At 43.9% G+C, this 18454-nt stretch overlaps 1 protein-coding gene across 1 annotated transcript; it reads left to right on the top strand.

The window, feature by feature from the left end:
* The first annotated feature begins 8348 nt into the window (after window positions 1-8348).
* On the top strand, window positions 8349-16624 carry LOC310697973 (uncharacterized protein). The gene is made up of 10 exons (XM_083484561.1): window positions 8349-8683; window positions 12054-12127; window positions 12259-12296; window positions 12448-12564; window positions 12789-12868; window positions 13366-13462; window positions 13625-13708; window positions 14052-14156; window positions 14554-14599; window positions 14903-16624. The coding sequence occupies exons 1-10, from the start codon at window positions 8664-8666 to the stop codon at window positions 14953-14955; spliced, it is 714 nt and encodes a 237-aa protein (XP_083340687.1). The 5' UTR covers window positions 8349-8663; the 3' UTR covers window positions 14956-16624.
* Window positions 16625-18454: the final 1830 nt, after the last annotated feature.

The following is an 18454-nucleotide window of genomic DNA, read 5'->3' as shown; positions in this document are numbered from 1 at the left end:
AGAAATATGTGCTTGGCATGCAGGCAATCCAAAAATCAATTCAAGACCAAAATTTCAGTTCTCATGTTTTCTGTATAAATGGCTAATTAAAAGGGGAATAACATGGTGCCTTCCACAGAGTCAGACCACTGATCCACCTAACTCCTTAAGGGAGGACCATAGCTCACTGGTGGTGCAGGTCCCAGAACAGTCTCCAGCATCTCCAGGTGAAACTGAAAACATCACCTGCCTGGAACCACTGCCAGTCAGTGTAGAGCCACTGCCAATCAGTACAGACAGTGCTAAGTTAGGTAGCTATGATCCATCCACCATCATCATTTGCCCGAAGCAAAGGCACAATGCTGGTCCAAATCTTTTAAATAATTTCCCTGCTCACCAAGCCACCTGCCCTGCTTTATACATTGTCGATGGCTTATCAAAGGTATCCTCACTGAAAGTATCATCAAGGCAGATGGCTTTATGAAATCTTGGTGGCCTTTCTTACAAAATGCTAACAGGGACAATGGCACCAGTTGCCATCTGGACTCGCAGGGTGCAGCTTATTTTGGAGCCATCAGTTGGAATGGCCCTTGAGAAATTATAGTCTGCCTATATTCAGCAGCTTACCACCTTGTTTGTTAAAAATTAATAAAAAGCATGCTTAAAATAAAACAGGAAAAATTGTGTTTTTTTCTGGCTTCTTGAGAAAAGAATAATGTCTAATTATTTGTATCTGCTTTTAAATGTTGTGTCGCTTTGTAATGAGTTTTACAGGGTCTGTGGTCTTTTTAAGTTGCTTACCTTCACTAAAATATATAAATATACTCAACTGGAAACTTTTATTATACAAATTCAAACCCACTTTTCTTTCTTAGAATGCCCTCCAAGGAAATTAGATGATGAAATGGATAGCAAAATTCTTTGGGTGGGGAGGAGGGTTCTATGTTATAATAGATTAGATATGGACAGTCCTTCAGTACAGCAAAACTTGACACTTTGAGACCTTTTAGTCCTTCCCAAAAGGACTTCACCCACTATTCAGGGGGGAAGTATGTGGTAACTGACCTTCTGCAGTACTTATTTCACATTCTTGGACTCTTAATCTTATACGTAAATTAGAGCTGGAACCATCTCAGGCCCTATGGCTCTTGAGATGACCATGACCTATTGAGCAAAACCACAGAATAGACCTCCCTGGTGACTAAACCCCACTTGCTTTTACAAAATAAATTAACAACAGAGGAAAATCATGGAAGAAATAAAATGGCTTTTGAAATTAATGAAGGAGATTCCTATTATCCACATGTATTACGGGACATGTTAAAAGGGCCCCCCTAAGGGGAAATTCTGTAAGCAAAGGTAGCAGGCTTTGAAATGCTTATGCAGATACACAAGGACACATTGCTAAAGGAAACAAAGGGATTTGGAGTGACCATGAGTGAACAGGTAGTACAATTCTGTACGGAACATACAGAATTGTACCTAGAAGAAGGTTACAACTGGATTACCTTTTTGTAAACAAAACAAAAAACAACCCCAAAAATAAAACTGGAAGCAGCAGGACTCCTTATGAACTCTTAAAAAAGAAACAACAACACAAAACTACATATCCCTACCTAGTCACCAAATGTGAGGGAAAATGTAAACAAGCATCTTACACTGCTTTAAATGATAACCAGATTCTACCATTTTTAACCACACCAGAAGTAAAAGCAAGGGGCATTAATAAGTTTTTGAAAAATCATGCAATTCATTTGTAGGCAAGGGAAAGCTTTCTGAAATGTACAAAGTCTTACTAAGACACACAACGGGTTGAAATGACTAAGCAGCGGACGATTTCCAGGGGGGACAGGGGTTTGCTGCATGGGGAAATGTTCCTTTCTATTCATCTTAAGCAAAGATGCGGTGACCTTGTACATCCATAAATAACTTTCAGAAATGTATTTCATTACTTCCCAAACCTTACCAATGGGCTACCAAATGGCATTTCTTTCTATTTTTGATGAAACTGGGGAAGCAGCTTTAGAAGAAGGGGTTCTTGACATTCACTGGCCTGGAAAACACCTGATGCCCATAGTGATGTCCGCAAATTGTGGGTGTTGCATTGATGGAGAAACTAAGGCAACCAATGGGGACATGACGCAACCTGTGTTCTGAAGATACAAATCGTGCAATGTGGGTTTTCTTTAATAAACATCTAAAGATTATACCGGGCTTCTTCAAACGCACATAGCCTCTTACAAGCAGAGGTTTTAGATTAATTTTTTTGTAAACGTCAGTAATAAATAGTGGTTACTGAAAATACGACCAAACAATGCAATGCTGGACTCATCCCTCCTGACAACGTGCCTGGGGAAGCACGGGTCCGAATAGTTTCTGCCTTACTCTGCTCTTTTCTTTGTGAAAGCCTGCTCTTTAGCTTTTAGATCAGAGCAAACGTCAATCCACCCCCTCCCAAATAAACATTTATTTATTTTTATGAGCCCCCCTACTCTGCGTGTGCTTTAAGCCAACTGCTTTCTTCGGCTCCTGTCTCAATGTGCAGAAATTGAGCACATGAATTTTTCAGCATCGTGAGTTTCCCCCAAGATAGTGTCGAGATAAGCCGTGTTTGTGTGGCTTCACATTGCACCAGTCAAGCTGCACCTTGGTTTTCAAACATTTTCAAACATTTTGGAAGTCAAATGGACCTCGAGAGCAGATTAAATTTGGTGCTTTTGTTTTTGATCTGTATTTTGCATTTTTGGTTTTTGATGCTTTTTCGGTTCATTTGCTTTTGTGACTGTGGGGAACCCAGTGCTTGATTGATTGTGTGGCTGCAGAAATGGATAAAAGCCCCCATCCTAACAATGACTATCATTGGTGCAGGTAAGGAAATAATAGTAATTTTATTATCATCTACAATACTGTCTTATTTATTTTATAGGCATAGTACATTGATTATTGCTTTCATTTTATGGATCAATGGTCTTGTTAGATAGTAAAATTCATGTTAAATTGCTGTTTTAGGGGTTGCTTTTAAAAGTCTGGAATGGATTAATCCATTTTCCATTACTTTCTATGGGAAAGTGCGACTTGGTTTTGGAACAGACTTCCGGAATGGATTAAGTTTGAGAACCAAGGTACCACTGTAGTCCTATTTGGAGATGTTGGAAGATTAGACAGCTCAGTCAACAGAGCATGAGACTCTTAAATCTTAGGGTTGTGGTTTCAATGGGCAAAAGATTCCTGTGTTGCAGGGGGCTGGACTAGATGACCCTCGTTCCTTCCAGTCCTAAAATTCTATGATTCTACAAACATGGGACCCTGAGTTGTGGCCCTTCTAGCACTCTAATTAGAGGAGAGTTTTGTGGTTACCATAGTTCCACTTTGGGACAAGGAGGAAGTACTCAGAAGTCTGATTCACTTTGACAAATATTTTTCAGATCATGGAATCACAGAATTGTAGAGTTGGAAGGGACCCCCCCAAGGTCATCCATTCCACCCCCCTGCGATGCAGGAATTGCAACTCAAAATAATCCCTGACAAATGACCTGACAGATGTTTTTAACTGTTTTTAGAATGTTTTGGTTGTTTTGGAATTACTTAAGAAAAAGTGTGTGTCTTTGCCACTTTGGGCTCCTTCAGGAGGAAGGTTGAGATATATAAATTCTTTTTTTTTTTTAAGAAAATCTTTATTAATTTTCACATAAATTAATAACATAAAACAGAAAATGATACAAATGAATAGAAACAATGAAATAAGAAAAGATAAAGGAACCAATGTAAACAAATACAATATATTACACTTACATGACAGATGAAAATATATAACTTCCAATAGTTCTCATTATACTACTTTTATTATCTGTATTCCTTGCACAGATTCCTATTATTTTGTCTTGTGTATGTATATATAATCCACTATTATATTTTATGTAATTCTTGGTCACCAGTGTCACTCTATTTCTGCAAGTATCTTATTGCTCGTACAATACATTTTTAAATATTCCTTAAATATTTTCCATTCCCTATATATCTTCTGGATTGACACTCCTTTTTTCAGTCAGTTTTGCTAGTTGCAGGTATTCTATCATAAGAGTTTGCCACTCTTTGCCAGTTGGTAAGATTTCATTCTTCCAATTTCTTGCCACTCTTATTCTGGTCTTTTTTGAAATGTAAGTTTGAATAGTTTTTTTAATTCACTATAAATGTTATTCCAAAATTCAGCTTCGCAGTTCCACCACATATAGAAATATAATCCTGTATCTTTTTTACATCTCCAACATATTGGTGATCAGCCCTTATACATTTTTGCAAGTTTTAGAGGAGTGTGATGCCATCTGTATAACATCTTCATGGTATTTTCTCTGAGGTTATAGCATGCTGTGAATTTTATATCTGTCCTCCATAATCTTTCCCACTGTTCCATGTAAATATAGTATCCCAAATCCTGCGCCCATCTTACCATTACAACTTTTATCTTGTTCTTCTTTTACTTCCCATTCTAATAAATAGTCATAAATTTGTGATATGTGTTTTCCTTTATTATGGGTTAACGCTTTTCCAAATTTAGATGTTTCTTTTGCGATACCTTCTTTCTTATCTATGCACAGTCTTTGGTTTAACTGGGGATATATAAATTCTATCATCATCATCATCATCACCATCATCTTAACCTTTGAGTGCACATCCCTTGCTTCCTCTTGGAATAAAACAAAGGGGCTTGAAAACAAAACAGTCTCACAGGTTTACTTAAAAAGCACACACAGAGAGGGGGAGGGATACTAATGCTTTTTGTTTGATATCAGGATGCAAGGCACTTAGGAGAGACAAAGGTGTCTGTAAGACACGACTTTGATAGCAGATAATATACTAAAGACCCAATAGCAGAAATCCAGCCTCTACAGCCAAAGTCCTGTCCGATGCCATGTCAGGAGAACATTAAGCATAGCCTCCTGAATCCTGGCTGGTATTGCTTTCAACAGAGCTCTTTGGTCCAAGTTTGATCCCACTTGCGCAAATCGATTTGCAGTTGCAGGTCCGTTTCCCAAATCTGCTACAAACCATGGTAATCTCCAGTACCCTTTCTAATTAGCTGCTTGTATTTCGCCAAGGCTGCATTGTTGAGTGCTGTTTTAGGATGAACCAGCACTGTCAGAACCTCAGTATTAAAGTGCGTACCCCAAGAAGGAGTCTCTTGCTGCCTCTTGAAATAAGATCAATAAGCGAATTGGTATTTATATATTTTATTTTCTTATTTGGAGCATTTGTACCCTGCTTGTCAGCCAAAGAAGGCTCCTAGACTGGCTTGCATACAGTCAAGTAAAACAAGACAGTACCTGTTGGAATCTTACAGTGTTAACAACACAACACACAAAAATGAAAAAGGACAGGGAAGGGGAAGTGGGGGGGGGGAGCAGATTTTAAGACAATATGCCTCTTCACACACAAACTGAGCACTAAAAACATTTGTTCACTTCAGAAGGCAATGTGAAAGCAACTATTTTCTTTAAAAGAAAACTTGCCTAATCTGTGCTACCCCAAACAAGAAGCAATGGAATTCTGCCGTGCAGCAAAAATTGTATGGGAAGGGAGTGTGAATGAAAAGCACATATTAGTCAAAATAAATGTCCAATCTAGAGGGTCACATTCTCCCCTGTTTTTCAGGGTTATTCAGTTAAGCACACTGTCTGGGGAAAGGTTTGACATCTGAGACTAGATCTGCAGTACTCATAAACATTTCACTCTTTGGAGATGAGTAGTCTCCAAGTATAGGAGGAGGGGGGTGGGGGTGGAAGACAGGGTTGAGGAAATAGAAGAATGCATTCAATCTCCTACACGAAGCCAGAACCGATTATGAAGCTTTACCAGTTGGTTATAGATCAAATGCATGGATCATGCAGCTGCAAAGAGGTCTACCCAGCCGCTCCCACAGGCAACATGGAATTCTTCTGTGCGATTTACAGTGGTACCTCGGGTCAAGAACTTAATTCGTTCCGGAGGTCCGTTCTTAACCTGAAACTGTTCTTAACATGAAGCACCACTTTACCTAATGGGGCATCCTGCTGCCGCTGCGCCGCCACCGCGTGATTTCTGTTCTCATCCTGAAGGAAAGTTCTTAACCTGAGGTACTACAACGGACGCTCGGGTTGTGAACATGATCCGTGCGGGATGCATGTTCGCAACCCGCAGTGTTCGCAACCCACAGCGGCACATCTGCGCACGTGCGGGTTGCGGTCCGGCGCTTCTGCGCATCCACAAAGCACGATTTAGCGCTTCTGCACTTGCGCGACCGCTGAAACACAGAAGTAACCCGCTCTTGTACTTCCGGGTTTCGGCAGTCCGCAACCCAAAAAACGCAACCTGAAGCATCTGTAACCCGAGGTATAACTGTATTTCTGGGTTAGCGGAGTCTGTAACCTGAAGCGTCTGTAACCTGAAGGGTCTGTAACCCAAGGTACCACTGTATTATTATTGTTATTATTGTTATTATTAATAATAACAATAATAAAGATGTAAGACGAGCCTATATTGCACTTCATTAAAAATGCCAGGTCACTTCACAACAATATACAGTGGTACCTCAGGTTAAGTACTTAATTCGTTCCGGAGGTCTGTACTTAACCTGAAACTGTTCTTAACCTGAAGCACCACTTTAGCTAATGGGGCCTCCTGCTGCCGCTGCACCGCCGAGGCACGATTCCTGTTCTCATCCTGAAGCAAAGTTCTTAACCTGAAGCACTATTTCTGGGTTAACGGAGTCTGTAACCTGAAGCGTATGTAACCTGAAGTGTATGTAACCTGAAGCGTATGTAACCCGAGGTACCACTGTACTGATGGACTCAATAGAATCAGCAATAAATATTGGGGCACGGGCCTTGGCCAGTACCCTGAAATGCGCAGCCCCTGCACCAGTCCTGAAGGCTGAGGAGGCTCAAGGCCAGGAGCCAGCAACCTTTTTTCAGCCGGGGGGGGCGGACTATATTTTTTGGGGGGGATTCCTATGCCCCACAAATGCCCCCCAAAGGGGCAGGGCATGCGTATTGGGGCGGGGCACGTTGCCTGCTGGGGCGGGGCACCCAGCGCAGGCGGGAGGGCAGCTGTGATGGAACCCCACTGGGATTGCAATGCCAGTGGCGGTGTGCTCCCCCCACACTTCTCTTCCTCTGCCAGTGAGTCAACGTAGTCAGTGCTAAGTTGGATTTTCACAATGGTCTGATGCAGCATAAGGCATGTTCCTATGTCTAAACTTTGTGCATAATTTGAACTCATTAAGCTTAGAATGTAAGTCAGGGGTCAGCAAACTTTTTCAGCAGGGAGCTGGTCCACTGTCCCTCAGACCTTGTGGGGGGCCGGACTATATTTTGGAGGGGGGGAATGAATGAATTCCTATGCCCCACAAATAACCCAGAGATGCATTTTAAATAAAAGGACACGTTCTACTCATGTAGAAACACGCTGATTCCTGGACCATCCGCGGACTGGATTTAGAAGGCGATTGGGCCGGATCCGGCCCCCGGGCCTTAGGTTGCCTACCCCTGCTCAAGGCAATGACTCTCTGCACTTCACGTTAACTCCGAAGAGAGCCCAGTTGTGCTCAGATGCTCAAAATTCCCTTTTCACCTTTGAAACGGGAAGTCCGATGCCTGGTCCTGCAACTTTCTGCACATGTTAATGCAGAAGACGGCCCAGTTGTGCTCGGATGCTCAAAATTCCCTTTTCACCTTTGAAACTTTGGAGGGTCTGTTTCAATTGACAGCTCAACTGGCAGTGCAGCAGCTTTTATTGCAGAGGCAGGAAGTTTCCTTCCTTTCATATTCAGGATTTCAGTACTTACATAAAAATTATAAAATTGTTTATGCTGTTTGTTAAAAGTCATGAATGAACTCTCACAACTTGTTGATAAGGTAGCTTGCTTGTGTTTCGATAAATAGTGTAAAGAGGAGCATTCTTAGGAAGTTGCACTTTACAATCTAGCTTAGCACTGCCTACACTGACTGGCAGCAGCTCTGCAGGGTTTTCAAACCCGGGGCATTTCCAGCCCTATCTGGTGGAGATCCAGGACTGAACCTGGGATCTCCTGCATGCAAAGCAAGTCCTCCCTAGGCTCAGGAAGCATGAGTTCTCTACTGTATTTTTAAAAAATGTTTGGATGGGCTCTCTTTAGAAAAGTTGCAAGAAAATGTATGAGCTGGTTTGTGATAAAAAGGGATCTGTAAAGCTGCAAGCAGCAAGTGTCCCAAAGTGAGGGAGAAAACATCGGAACTAAAGAGGGGGGAGATTTGTTCAGGGTCAAGGTGGGTGGGTTGCCATGGAAACAGTGTCCTGCCCATCTCTGTGACATCTATTGCTGCTTGCATAAAAGACAGCAGTTCCACATCTCCTTCGCGAGTTAGTTGGGAGGAGTTGGCTGAGATAGAAGTGGGACGGAGGAGCAAGCAATCTAGCTAGCTACGGAGCGAGTGAGCGAGCGGCCAACAGGGGAGATAGGTGTAGACTTTTCTTTTATTTGCTTCAACTTTTATTTCATTTGCTTCAACTTTATCATTTCATTTTTCATTTGGATATTTTGTGCACATATTTTCCCGGGCATTTTAGACGGAGAGGAGTAGCAGTAGGGTTAGCGGCAAAGTTCGGAGTTACTGTTGCGTGAGGATTTTTAAGGAGTTTATTTTAAACCGGAGGGGATTTCACCTGAAGAGATGGCCAGCATCGTCAATATGTAAGTAGGATTTCTTCTGCCTCTTCTTTTTAGTCTTCTGGAGCAGTGGCGTAGCGTGGGGGGTGCAGGGGGGGCCGGCCGCACCGGGCGCAACATCTGGGGGTTAGGGTTAGGGGGGCGCAAATCCACGGGTTAGGGGGCGCAAATTACTTGCCTTGCCCCGGGTGCTGACAACCCACGCTACGCCACTGTTCTGGAGCGAGGGCTCGGGGTCCCCCACACGGCCAGCATCCCCTTGGAATTTAAAATTTTCCCGAAGAGCTTAACTTCTCTTCGCGCGCGCCCCCTTTCCCTGCCGTCCCATTCTCCCTCAAATCTCATTGTAGCTCCTCTGCTTAGAGTGAGCTGCCGTTAGCGCCAAGGATGCAGGTTCGATACCCATAAGGTACAGCTGCATATTCCTGCATTGAAGGGGGTTGGACTAGATGATCCCCAGGGTACCTTCCATGATGATTATTTTTTTGGATGCTTTTTATTACATTCATAGCCCACTTTGCATCCAAGCAGTTTAAGGTGGCCTTTATGGCTTGCCTTTCCCCCTCACAACAAACCTGTTCGGCAGGCTAGGATGGGAGTGACTGGACCCAATATCAAACAGCGCACTTCGTGACTGAGTGGGGATTTGCGCTCGGATCTCCTAGTCCAGAATTCTAACCACTATACACCCCCCGCCCTCGCTCTACCCCTTCTCCGTTTCTCAACTCTTCGGACGCTCTGTCAGTCTTCCTGTCAGTCACTCTGGCACTAAGAGAGTTTTAATCGCATTCTGCGGCTCGTCTATGCCTTGATGCTTTGACGACCCTCCTAGAAGCCCCCTTCGTTCTCCCGGCTGGGCAGGGTTGTCCTAAAAGCATTATGCTGAGGGTTCTTTTAAACGCGGGAAATGCTTCCCTTCTCTTTGCTTTGCCGGGGGTGGTGGGGTGGTGGTGGGGAGTGTTGGAATCCCCCCCCCAAAAAAATGAGGTGCACTACTGTGTTCCTGTGGAGAGCCGTTTGGGGTCTGTGGGTGTATAAAAAAACACGGAAAGAGCCCTGTTGCTGGATCGGAGGGAAAGCCCATCTAGTCCAAACAGATGTGTCCTGTAAAACTCACAAGCAGTAGCCCGCTCCCGCGGCTTGTCCTCTAGCAGTTGGCTCCAGAGGTAGAGTGCCTCTGTTCATGGAAGCTCTATATAGCGATGTTCGGTAATGGTAAAAGATGCTGTTTTTCTCCTCCAACAGTTGGTGTAATCTGCTTCCCAGCCCGGCAGGCTACTTGTCCTTTGAGCATCAGGTGCCTGCAAATTTCAGAAACTGATTAAGTTCCCACCACCAGCGTTCTGAAATCAGATGATTCAAAGCTCTTCCTCTATCTCCTTTCTCTCCAAGTCCACGATCATCTTAGATAACTCCTTCTTGCTCCTTTCCTTGTTGGTTTTTTAAATAATAATAAATAAATTGTTAAATATTTCTTGGTTTACAAAAAAAATGCATTGTCTCTTTTTTCAAGTTGTGTTTTCTACGGATCAGTTTCATTTGTTGTGAGACATTAGTGTTGCATGCGGTGTTAGGTTTGGAAGAAAAGAGGGGGTCGGGGGGAAGAGGGGGGTCGGGTGGCAATGATTCTCTTCTACTTAGTGTATTTGTGGGTTCACTCGTTGCATTTCCTTGGTTGTGAGTAGTTTACAAAAAAAAAAGGATTTTCTCTTTTTTCAAGTTGTGTTTTTTACGGATCAGTTTCATTTGTTGTGAGACATTAGTGTTGCATGCAGTGTTAGGTTTGGAAGAAAATGGGGTCGGGGGGTCGGGGGGTCGGGTGGCAATGCTTCTCATCTACTTTGTGTATTTGTGGGTTCACTTACTATTCACTTGTTGCATTTCCTTGGTTGTGAGTATTTTACAAAAAAGGGCATTCTCTTTTTTCAAGTTGTGTTTTCTACGGATCAGTTTCATTTGTTGTGAGACATTAGTGTTGCATGCAATGTTAGGTTAGGAAGAAAAGAGGGGGTCGGGGGAAGAGGGGGGCTCGGGTGGCAATGATTCTCTTCTACTTTGTGTATTTGTGGGTTCACTTACTATTCACTTGTTGCATTTCCTTGGTGGTGAGAGAGGTTGGGGGGGGTGACCTAGGGTGTTGGTGGTGGTCTTTGGTGGCTGCAGTGAGATTTGTTTTTGTGTGTGAGTTGGCACCTAGGGTACAAATAACCAGAAACCTCGTCAAACTATACATCCACAACAACAACTCCTCGTGGTAACAAATCAACAAATACCTGAGGAAATGCAACAACACCAAATTTCCTTGTTGATACGATGTCCTGCAGCCGAAGTAGCGTGTTTGCGTTATTGCTACGCTGCAAAGACTCCGTCTTCTCTTACACACACACACACACACACACACACACACACACACACACACCATTTTGGTTGTAGGCTTCTGTCTCAGCTTTTGAAATGTGTTGGGAGGGGTTTTTTACTGGGTTGTTTTTAATCTTTATTATGCATTTTGTGTTTTTATATTGTGATTTTTATGTTGCAACCAGTGCTTTTTTTCTAAAAAAAAATGTTTTGGGGTAATCTCATTTTGACTCAAGAAAATCACCATTTTATAGTTCAAATCGGGGGAAACAAATGCAGTACAGTAAATGCAAAGATTCAAAAAATGTTTAGGGGTATGCGTACCCCTGCATCCCCAAGAAAAAAAGCGCTGGTTGTAACTGAGACCTGCTGGTATAGGGCGGTATAACAAAGCGGGTTCTCCTTCATGGAGAGCACGTGTTGCAGTGGGAGCAACCATGACATCCCCTGTTGCTGGGCGGGTTAGTTTGGATGGCCACGAATTTGATTGGGCACCCCCAATGTTGCTTGGGAAAATTGATGGTTGCAATTTTATTTGATTGATGGGGGTGCTATATAGGTCCCTGTGCACAGCATTGAACTTCCTATTTTCTCTGCGCACATCGGATTACCCGCCCACCGTCCCTTTTATTAGGGTTTGTTTGCATTGACCTTTCTATGCCTGTCATGGGGTCGTCTGCTTTGGAGCAGGGGCCTGGTAGGAATTTTACTATTTGGCTGATTGGCTGGGGCCATTTGGGTTTGCCTACTGCGTAGCAAATCGTCACAACTTGTAAGGTTGCAGTTAGGTTTTGTTTTTTGTTTTGTTTTTTTATTAAAGATTTTCTTGTTTTACAGAAGTATGTGTAATGTCTCTTGTATTTTTTCCATATAACATTTTTGCAATTCAATAACGTTGTGGCCAAAATTATGCCAAAAACCAAAACAAAAATGATGTGTGAACCGTGTTTTTATTCAGGGGTGTCTTGGGGGCACTTGACACGCAGCAACAACAACAACAACAACAACAACATCTGCTCCTCTCCTTCTCTTCTAGGTTCAGGAGACTGAGGGACATGATATTCGGCGAGAGGCCTGAGCCCAAGAAGTCCAGGGCTGCTGTGGGCCCAGGTGAACAAATGCTTCATTTTCATTTTGGAGCATAAGGAGGAGTGGCCTTAATGCTTTAATACTCAACTGTGGAAAATAAGTAGAAATGAACTAACGTGCTCCCATGTCCTTTCCTTCTTCTCTTGTTGCAGATGATTCGGTGACTGTCCGGCCTGTGGTATCACGTGCGGTTAGTATTTGAGAAAACAGCACAGTACATACTAAATCCCTCACCCACCCACCCCCATCCACCAATGCTGTTTATACCCCCCATTTAGGCGGTCTCAGATGCAGAGAAGCCCTCCTGCCATGAATTGACAGCCTTACTCTTGCCTTTTCAGCAACAGGAGAAGGATGAGTCGTTCCTCTCTTGCGTGCTGGCCACTTGCTCGGAGGCCCGCATGAGAGAAAAGGACACGTTGAGGTACTCCAAAAATCTGGCCGTCAAGTCAATTGCGGTGAGTGACAGGTTGCCCAGGGGTGAGGTGGGCAGGAGAGCTGGGGTGGGATTTGGGGGATGTTGGGCAGAAGGAAGGGTTGGCGGGGTCTGGCCAAGAGAAGGGTTGTGCAGGCATTTGGCATTAAATTGCCAATTCCTGCCCTGAGTTTTGGGGTTGGAAGAATCCGCCTGATGTCCATAGGGAACTGATTTTCCCCCGCTCTGCCCTCTGTTCTCTATCAGGAAATCATGGGACGGATTCCGTGCTTTACGCACCCTGAATTGGTTCTTGCTATGGCACTGGAGGCTCTTTACCAACTGAGGTATGATGGGTTCTTTGAGCTTGACAACGAGCTGGGGGGGGGGGGAGAGAATGTGGAAAGGTGTTACCAGACCTTGCCACTTAGATTGGAATTATTTCTTACAATTTCTTGATTTTTTTGCGTTCAAAAAGCTTTATTTATGCAGCAACTATTTACAGGATGAGTGGAGATGTGAGAGAGAAAATAGAAGATATATTGTCTAGAGATAACTTTGAAACAGCTCAGCTTTTAGGGGTGGGATTAACTAGAGGCTTGCATACAAAGTGCCAGGTAGACTGCCACATAAACAGTGCCCTCGTATGTTTATTTTAATTTTACCTGTATTCATTTTATCCTGTAAAATTTATACAGTGCTTGATTGTAAAAAGTGGTTTAAGCTAACACATGCATTCACTAGAAGTTCAAGAGAATGAAATGTATTTGATGCCCCCCCCACCTCAATATGAGGAAGACTCCAAGGAGACAGAGTCTAAAAACTTTCCCCTCCATCTCTCCAGCCTCATGAAGCCCAAATTGCCACTGAAGCTCCACAGCCTGATCGTGCATGCAGCCTTTGCGGCTGTCGTTGAGGTGAAAACTGAGCCCGACAGACATGTAAGTTGTTAGTTTTGAAATTTGACTTCTATGGTTATTTCTTTTTCACACACTTTAAGCATTGCACCCATTGCTCAACATCTGATCTCTCTTTCCTCTGCTTGGCGCATCCTCTCCCTCCATCAATGGACCCACGTGGATGAAAATTGCCATTGTCTACAGGAGCTGGACGAACGTTATACTCTGATGCTGGGAGGACTCCTCTGGGAAGCCCCAAGCACTAAGCTCCTGAACTTGCTGATGAATGTAAGTATATTGATGGCCTCAGTGGCTGTTTTACCTAGAAAGCTTTCATGAAGAAGCCACCGCCTAGCATACACTTTCTCAGCATTGCACCTCTTGGGCCCTTCCCCTCTTGGAAGGCAAGCTGGCCACATGGAATAGCCAGCAAAGGCCCACTTGCCCAGACAGCTAAAGGAGGACCTTTAACGCAGAGCTACAATTTGGGGCTGGACGACATTGCCATTTTAGAACAGTTGAGGACAGTGAGAAATGGATCTCTCTCTCTGAGCGTGTAAGGGGCTTCACAGTGGTCTGTCTCTTTCACCCAGACCAGCCCCTGATTCTGAGGTCTTCTTTCCTTCCACAGGAACTGAGAGGTTACACCAAAAGTCCGGTTGCGGCGGAGAGGCAGCTGGCAGCCAGTGGCATTGGCTCGCTGATGTCCTATGCCAAGGCGCTCCGTCGCCTGAAGGTAAGTATCTCACCTTTATTTATTAATTCCTTTGGCACACTTACATCTCACCTTAACAGCCCCAAGAGGCTCCCAGTGACTTATGAAAGGATTCCCACAGTCTGGTATCAGGCACACAACACAAGGTGTGTCCCTGGGATGCCAGACAATTCTGGAGACATTTCCTGCCTTCTTCCTTGGCGTTACACTTCCACCTCTGCCTAGTAGGCTGCAAGACCCATTGAAGTCACCTGGGGCAAGGGATTGGGGCCAGGCAATAGAACTCACTCATCCCATGATGGAAGCAAGTTTCCCCTGGCTTGGGTCTGCTTCCATGTTCTCTTGTACCCATTATTTGGGGAGCGTTTAGTATCAGACCGGTCATCTGATCCAGTATTGTATTTTCTTTTCTCTACAGAATGTTCTCATCCCTCTGGAGCTGGCTCACTTCTGCCCCAAAGAAGGTAAGACCCACAGCCTGGGGATGTGGGACTCACTTTCCAGACTAAGGAGGGCGCACTCAGTAGCTGCAGCATCCTTGCTTGATGCAGACCTCCTGGGTCATGTGGCTATGAAATTCTGCCACAGGACAAACATGGCTATTTCCCTCCAGGGCCAAACTGCAGGCTTGGAAGGAGTCATTGCCACCAAAGACAGCATCCATAAATAGAACCCCAGCCCTGTATGGTTGAATGGGTACCAGGTAAATTTGGTGAATCAGTAAATGTGACATAAATTAATCTCTCTTCTCCTTCATTCTCTTCCAGATGACATAATGCTTAGTGTCGATTTCAATTACGGGGAGAAGACCGAAGTCTAAGTTTCGAGGCTCAGCAATTATCGAGTGGCAATTTTTGCTTACTGTTTCATTGTGTGTGTTGTTGCTAATTGTGATCATTGCTGTTGTTTTAGAATTATTTCCTATGCAATAGTACAGTGGTACCTCAGGTTAAGAATTTAATTCTAAGTCTCAGTCAGTTTTATTGCACATAGCCAAAGGCTGCCGCAATGTACACAAAATTATTTGACAATTAAAAGAAAATATACTGAATTGGTAAAAAAAAGACTTAAAACATTTATACATTACATTATATTATATTACATTACGTACTCTAAACAAAGCTATAAAAGTGCCCCAATGTACAAATAAAAACATTAAACAATAAAATTCATAAGCTAAAATCATCACATGGTCACTAATGTTAAACACAATATCAATTAATACAGTGTGCAATTTATAGTCAGAGTTTGGTGACAAAGATAGAGCATAGCCTGAGGTAGATAGATGGGATCAAATAAATTCATCTCCTTTACAGTTAATGGCTACCTCGGCTATATAATTTGCTCTAATTTTCCTAGCAGCAGTTGCAAAAAGTGCTACCCGCCAGGTCACATACTTATCTGTGTCTGCAAGGAGATATAACATCATGTCAAGGGGGTTCTGGCCAGGGGACCCTGTCATTATAGGTACCAAAAATCTTTTTCTTGCATTATTATATAACGGACAGTGCAAGATATAATGCATAAGGTAAGAACTTAATTCGATCTGGAGGTCCGTTCTTAACCTGAATCTGTTCTTAACCAGAAGCATCACTTTAGCTAATGGGGCCTCCTGCTGCCGCAGCACGATTGCAGTTCTCATCCAGAGATAAAGTTCTTAACCCAAGGTACTATTTCTGGGTTAGCAGAGTCTGTAACCTGAAGCGCCTGTAACCTGAAGCTTCTGTAACATGAGGTACCACTGTACTTTTTAATTGCTTTTAAATTGTTGCTTTTTAATTGTCCTTGTAAAGGAAAGTGTTCTGCTAATGTTGATTGTATTCTGAATTGCTTCAAGAAGCCTCATACCAATGAATAATATTAAGAGTAATAAGTATTTTACCTGCCTTAATTATAATAAAACATTGATATGCATATTTTAAATTAGTGGTTAAGGTCTTAAACTACATATTTTAATTGTTTTACATTTGTATTATTTACTGTGTTCTAGCTTATAGATCAGGACGCGGGTAGCGCTGTGGGTTAAACCACAGAGCCTAGGACTTGCCGATCAGAAGGTCGGCAGTTCGCACCCCCCGCGACGGGGTGAGCTCCCGTTGTTCGGTCCCTGCTCCTGCCAACCTAGCAGTTCGAAAGCACGTCAAAGTGCAAGTAGATAAATAGGTACCGCTCCGGCGGGAAGGTAAACGGTGTTTCTGTGTGCTGCTCTGGTTCATCAGAAGCGGCTTAGTCATGCTGGCAACATAACCCGGAAGCTGTACGCTGGCTCCCTCGGCCAATAAAGTGAGATGAGCACCGCAACCCCAGAGTTGGCCACGACTGGACCTAATGGTCAGGGGTCCCTTTACCTTTACCTTTAGCTTATAGATTTCAATATTAACCTACATATATATCTACATGTTCTCTATCTCTGTATAAGTCCATATTGTGGTTTGTGACTGTAATAAATCAATTCATTCATTCAATAAAGCTTTGGTGATTTTGCAATTCAGTAAATTGTCTCTGCCTCCATTTTTTGGTATCGAGGGAAACGCTTTATAAAATACCTTATTTTCACCCTATAGGACGCACCTTTCCCCCTCCAAAAATGAAGGGGAAATGTGTGTGCGCCCTATGGGGCGAATGCAGGCTTTCGCTGAAGCCTGGAGAGTGAGAGGAGTCGATGTGCACCGACCCCTCTCGCTCTCCAGGCTTCAGGAAGCTATCCGCAAGCCTTGCGAGCCCGGGGGGAGTTCCCACTGGACTCGCAAGGCTTGCGGGCAGCAGACTGCAGCCCGAAAATGGGGCGCGCTCCGGAGTGCGCACTGGGCTTCGGGCAGATGTCCACAAGCCTTGCGAGCCTGGCCGGAGTTCCCACCGGGCTCGCAAGGCTTGTGGATAGCAGCCTGTTCTGGGGGCTGGAGTCGGAAATAATTTTTTAGAAATTTATTTTCCCCCCCAAAAAAAAAACTAGGTGCGCCCTATGGGCCAGTGCGCCCTATAGGGCGAAAAATATGGTAATCAGAAAACATCAGGGTTGTATTAGTCAACATTAGTCCTTTCCACAGCAGACCTATTTAAATTGATGGGCACAAATTACATGGATGTGTTGATTTTGATGCATCTGTTCTGTGTAAAACTCAGTTCACTACTAATCACAGGATATCATGGAATTGTAGAGTTGGAAGGGACCACAAGGGTCATCTAGTCCAACCCCCTGCAATGCAGGAATATTTTGCCCAACGTGGGGCTCGAACCCACGACCCTGAGATTAAGAGTCTCACGCTCTGCTGACTGAGCTATGGGCAGATATATTTTTTGATAAATTGTCCCTTTAAAACATTTTGGTCTCTGCAGGAGTTGCTATGCCTAATCTTTCCATCTAGTTCTGTCGAAAGGGAGGTGGGGGTTGTTTTCTGATTTCTTAATTGTGAAATTTTTTGGGAAGGGGAGGCATAGGTGGAAAGGAGACACTCAGATGGACCAGAGTGAAATTGGGCCGAGCCTTTGGGGCTTCTGGATGGCTTGGGGAAGTCTAAAAGTATCACATCCAAACCAAAACTCTTGGTTGCTGGATGCCCCTGCCTTCTGTCATCATTTGAGTTTTCCTCTGTTTCCCTTTCAAGCTGCTGTCTGGAAGGAGACCACAGCCCACTTAAACTTAATAATGATTATAACAAAACATTCATTCAACAGCTAGGATGAGAATGAGATGATTAAACCATTCTGCAACAGCAACACACACACACACACACACACACACACACACACTGCAATCCGAACCCTAGTACTGTTATGAGGACAGTGGTCACAACCACATATTTAAAGAACCGTTGCACAGTGGCGTAGCGTGGGGGGTGCAGGGGGGGCCGGCCGCAACATCTGGGGGTTAGGGTTAGGGGGCGCAAATCCATGGGTTAGGGGGCGCAAATCCACGGGTTAGGAGGCACAAATCCACGGGTTAGGGGGCGCAAATTACGGTACTTGCCTTGCCCCGGGTGCTGACAACCCACGCTACGCCACTGCCGTTGCACTAAGAGTCACAGATTCACCCAACACATCCTGGGAACCTCTGTTTGTTAAAGATCTAACATCTCTCAGCACCCTTAGCAAACTACAGCTCCCAGGATTCTTCAGGGAAAGCCTGGACTCTTTAAAGTGGTGTAAGAGCTTTAAATGTGTGGTGTGGAATTCCTCCAAAATAATTGGGGAACTGTGCATCCCTCTCTCTCTCAGGCTACAGTCCTGGCCTCAGGCTCAGGAGGAGGAGGAGGGCTCTTTATTAGATGTATCCTGCCTTTCTATTTTCATGGGAGCTAAACCGTCAGAACTACATAAAT

Source organism: Podarcis liolepis (assembly GCF_965112155.1).
Source record: "Podarcis liolepis genome assembly, chromosome: Z".
NCBI classification, from domain to species: Eukaryota; Metazoa; Chordata; class Lepidosauria; order Squamata; family Lacertidae; genus Podarcis; species Podarcis liolepis.
The sequence above is the reverse complement of the archived record's forward strand: the minus strand, read 5'-3'. Positions and strand labels throughout refer to the sequence as shown.

Coding starts and splice junctions, on each gene's coding strand:
- LOC310697973 (XM_083484561.1), top strand. CDS start 8,664: ATGGCCAGCATCGTCAATAT. Junction 12,297..12,447: donor GGCCTGTGGTATCACGTGCG/GTTAGTATTTGA, acceptor TTGCCTTTTCAG/CAACAGGAGAAGGATGAGTC. Junction 14,157..14,553: donor AGGCGCTCCGTCGCCTGAAG/GTAAGTATCTCA, acceptor TTTTCTCTACAG/AATGTTCTCATCCCTCTGGA.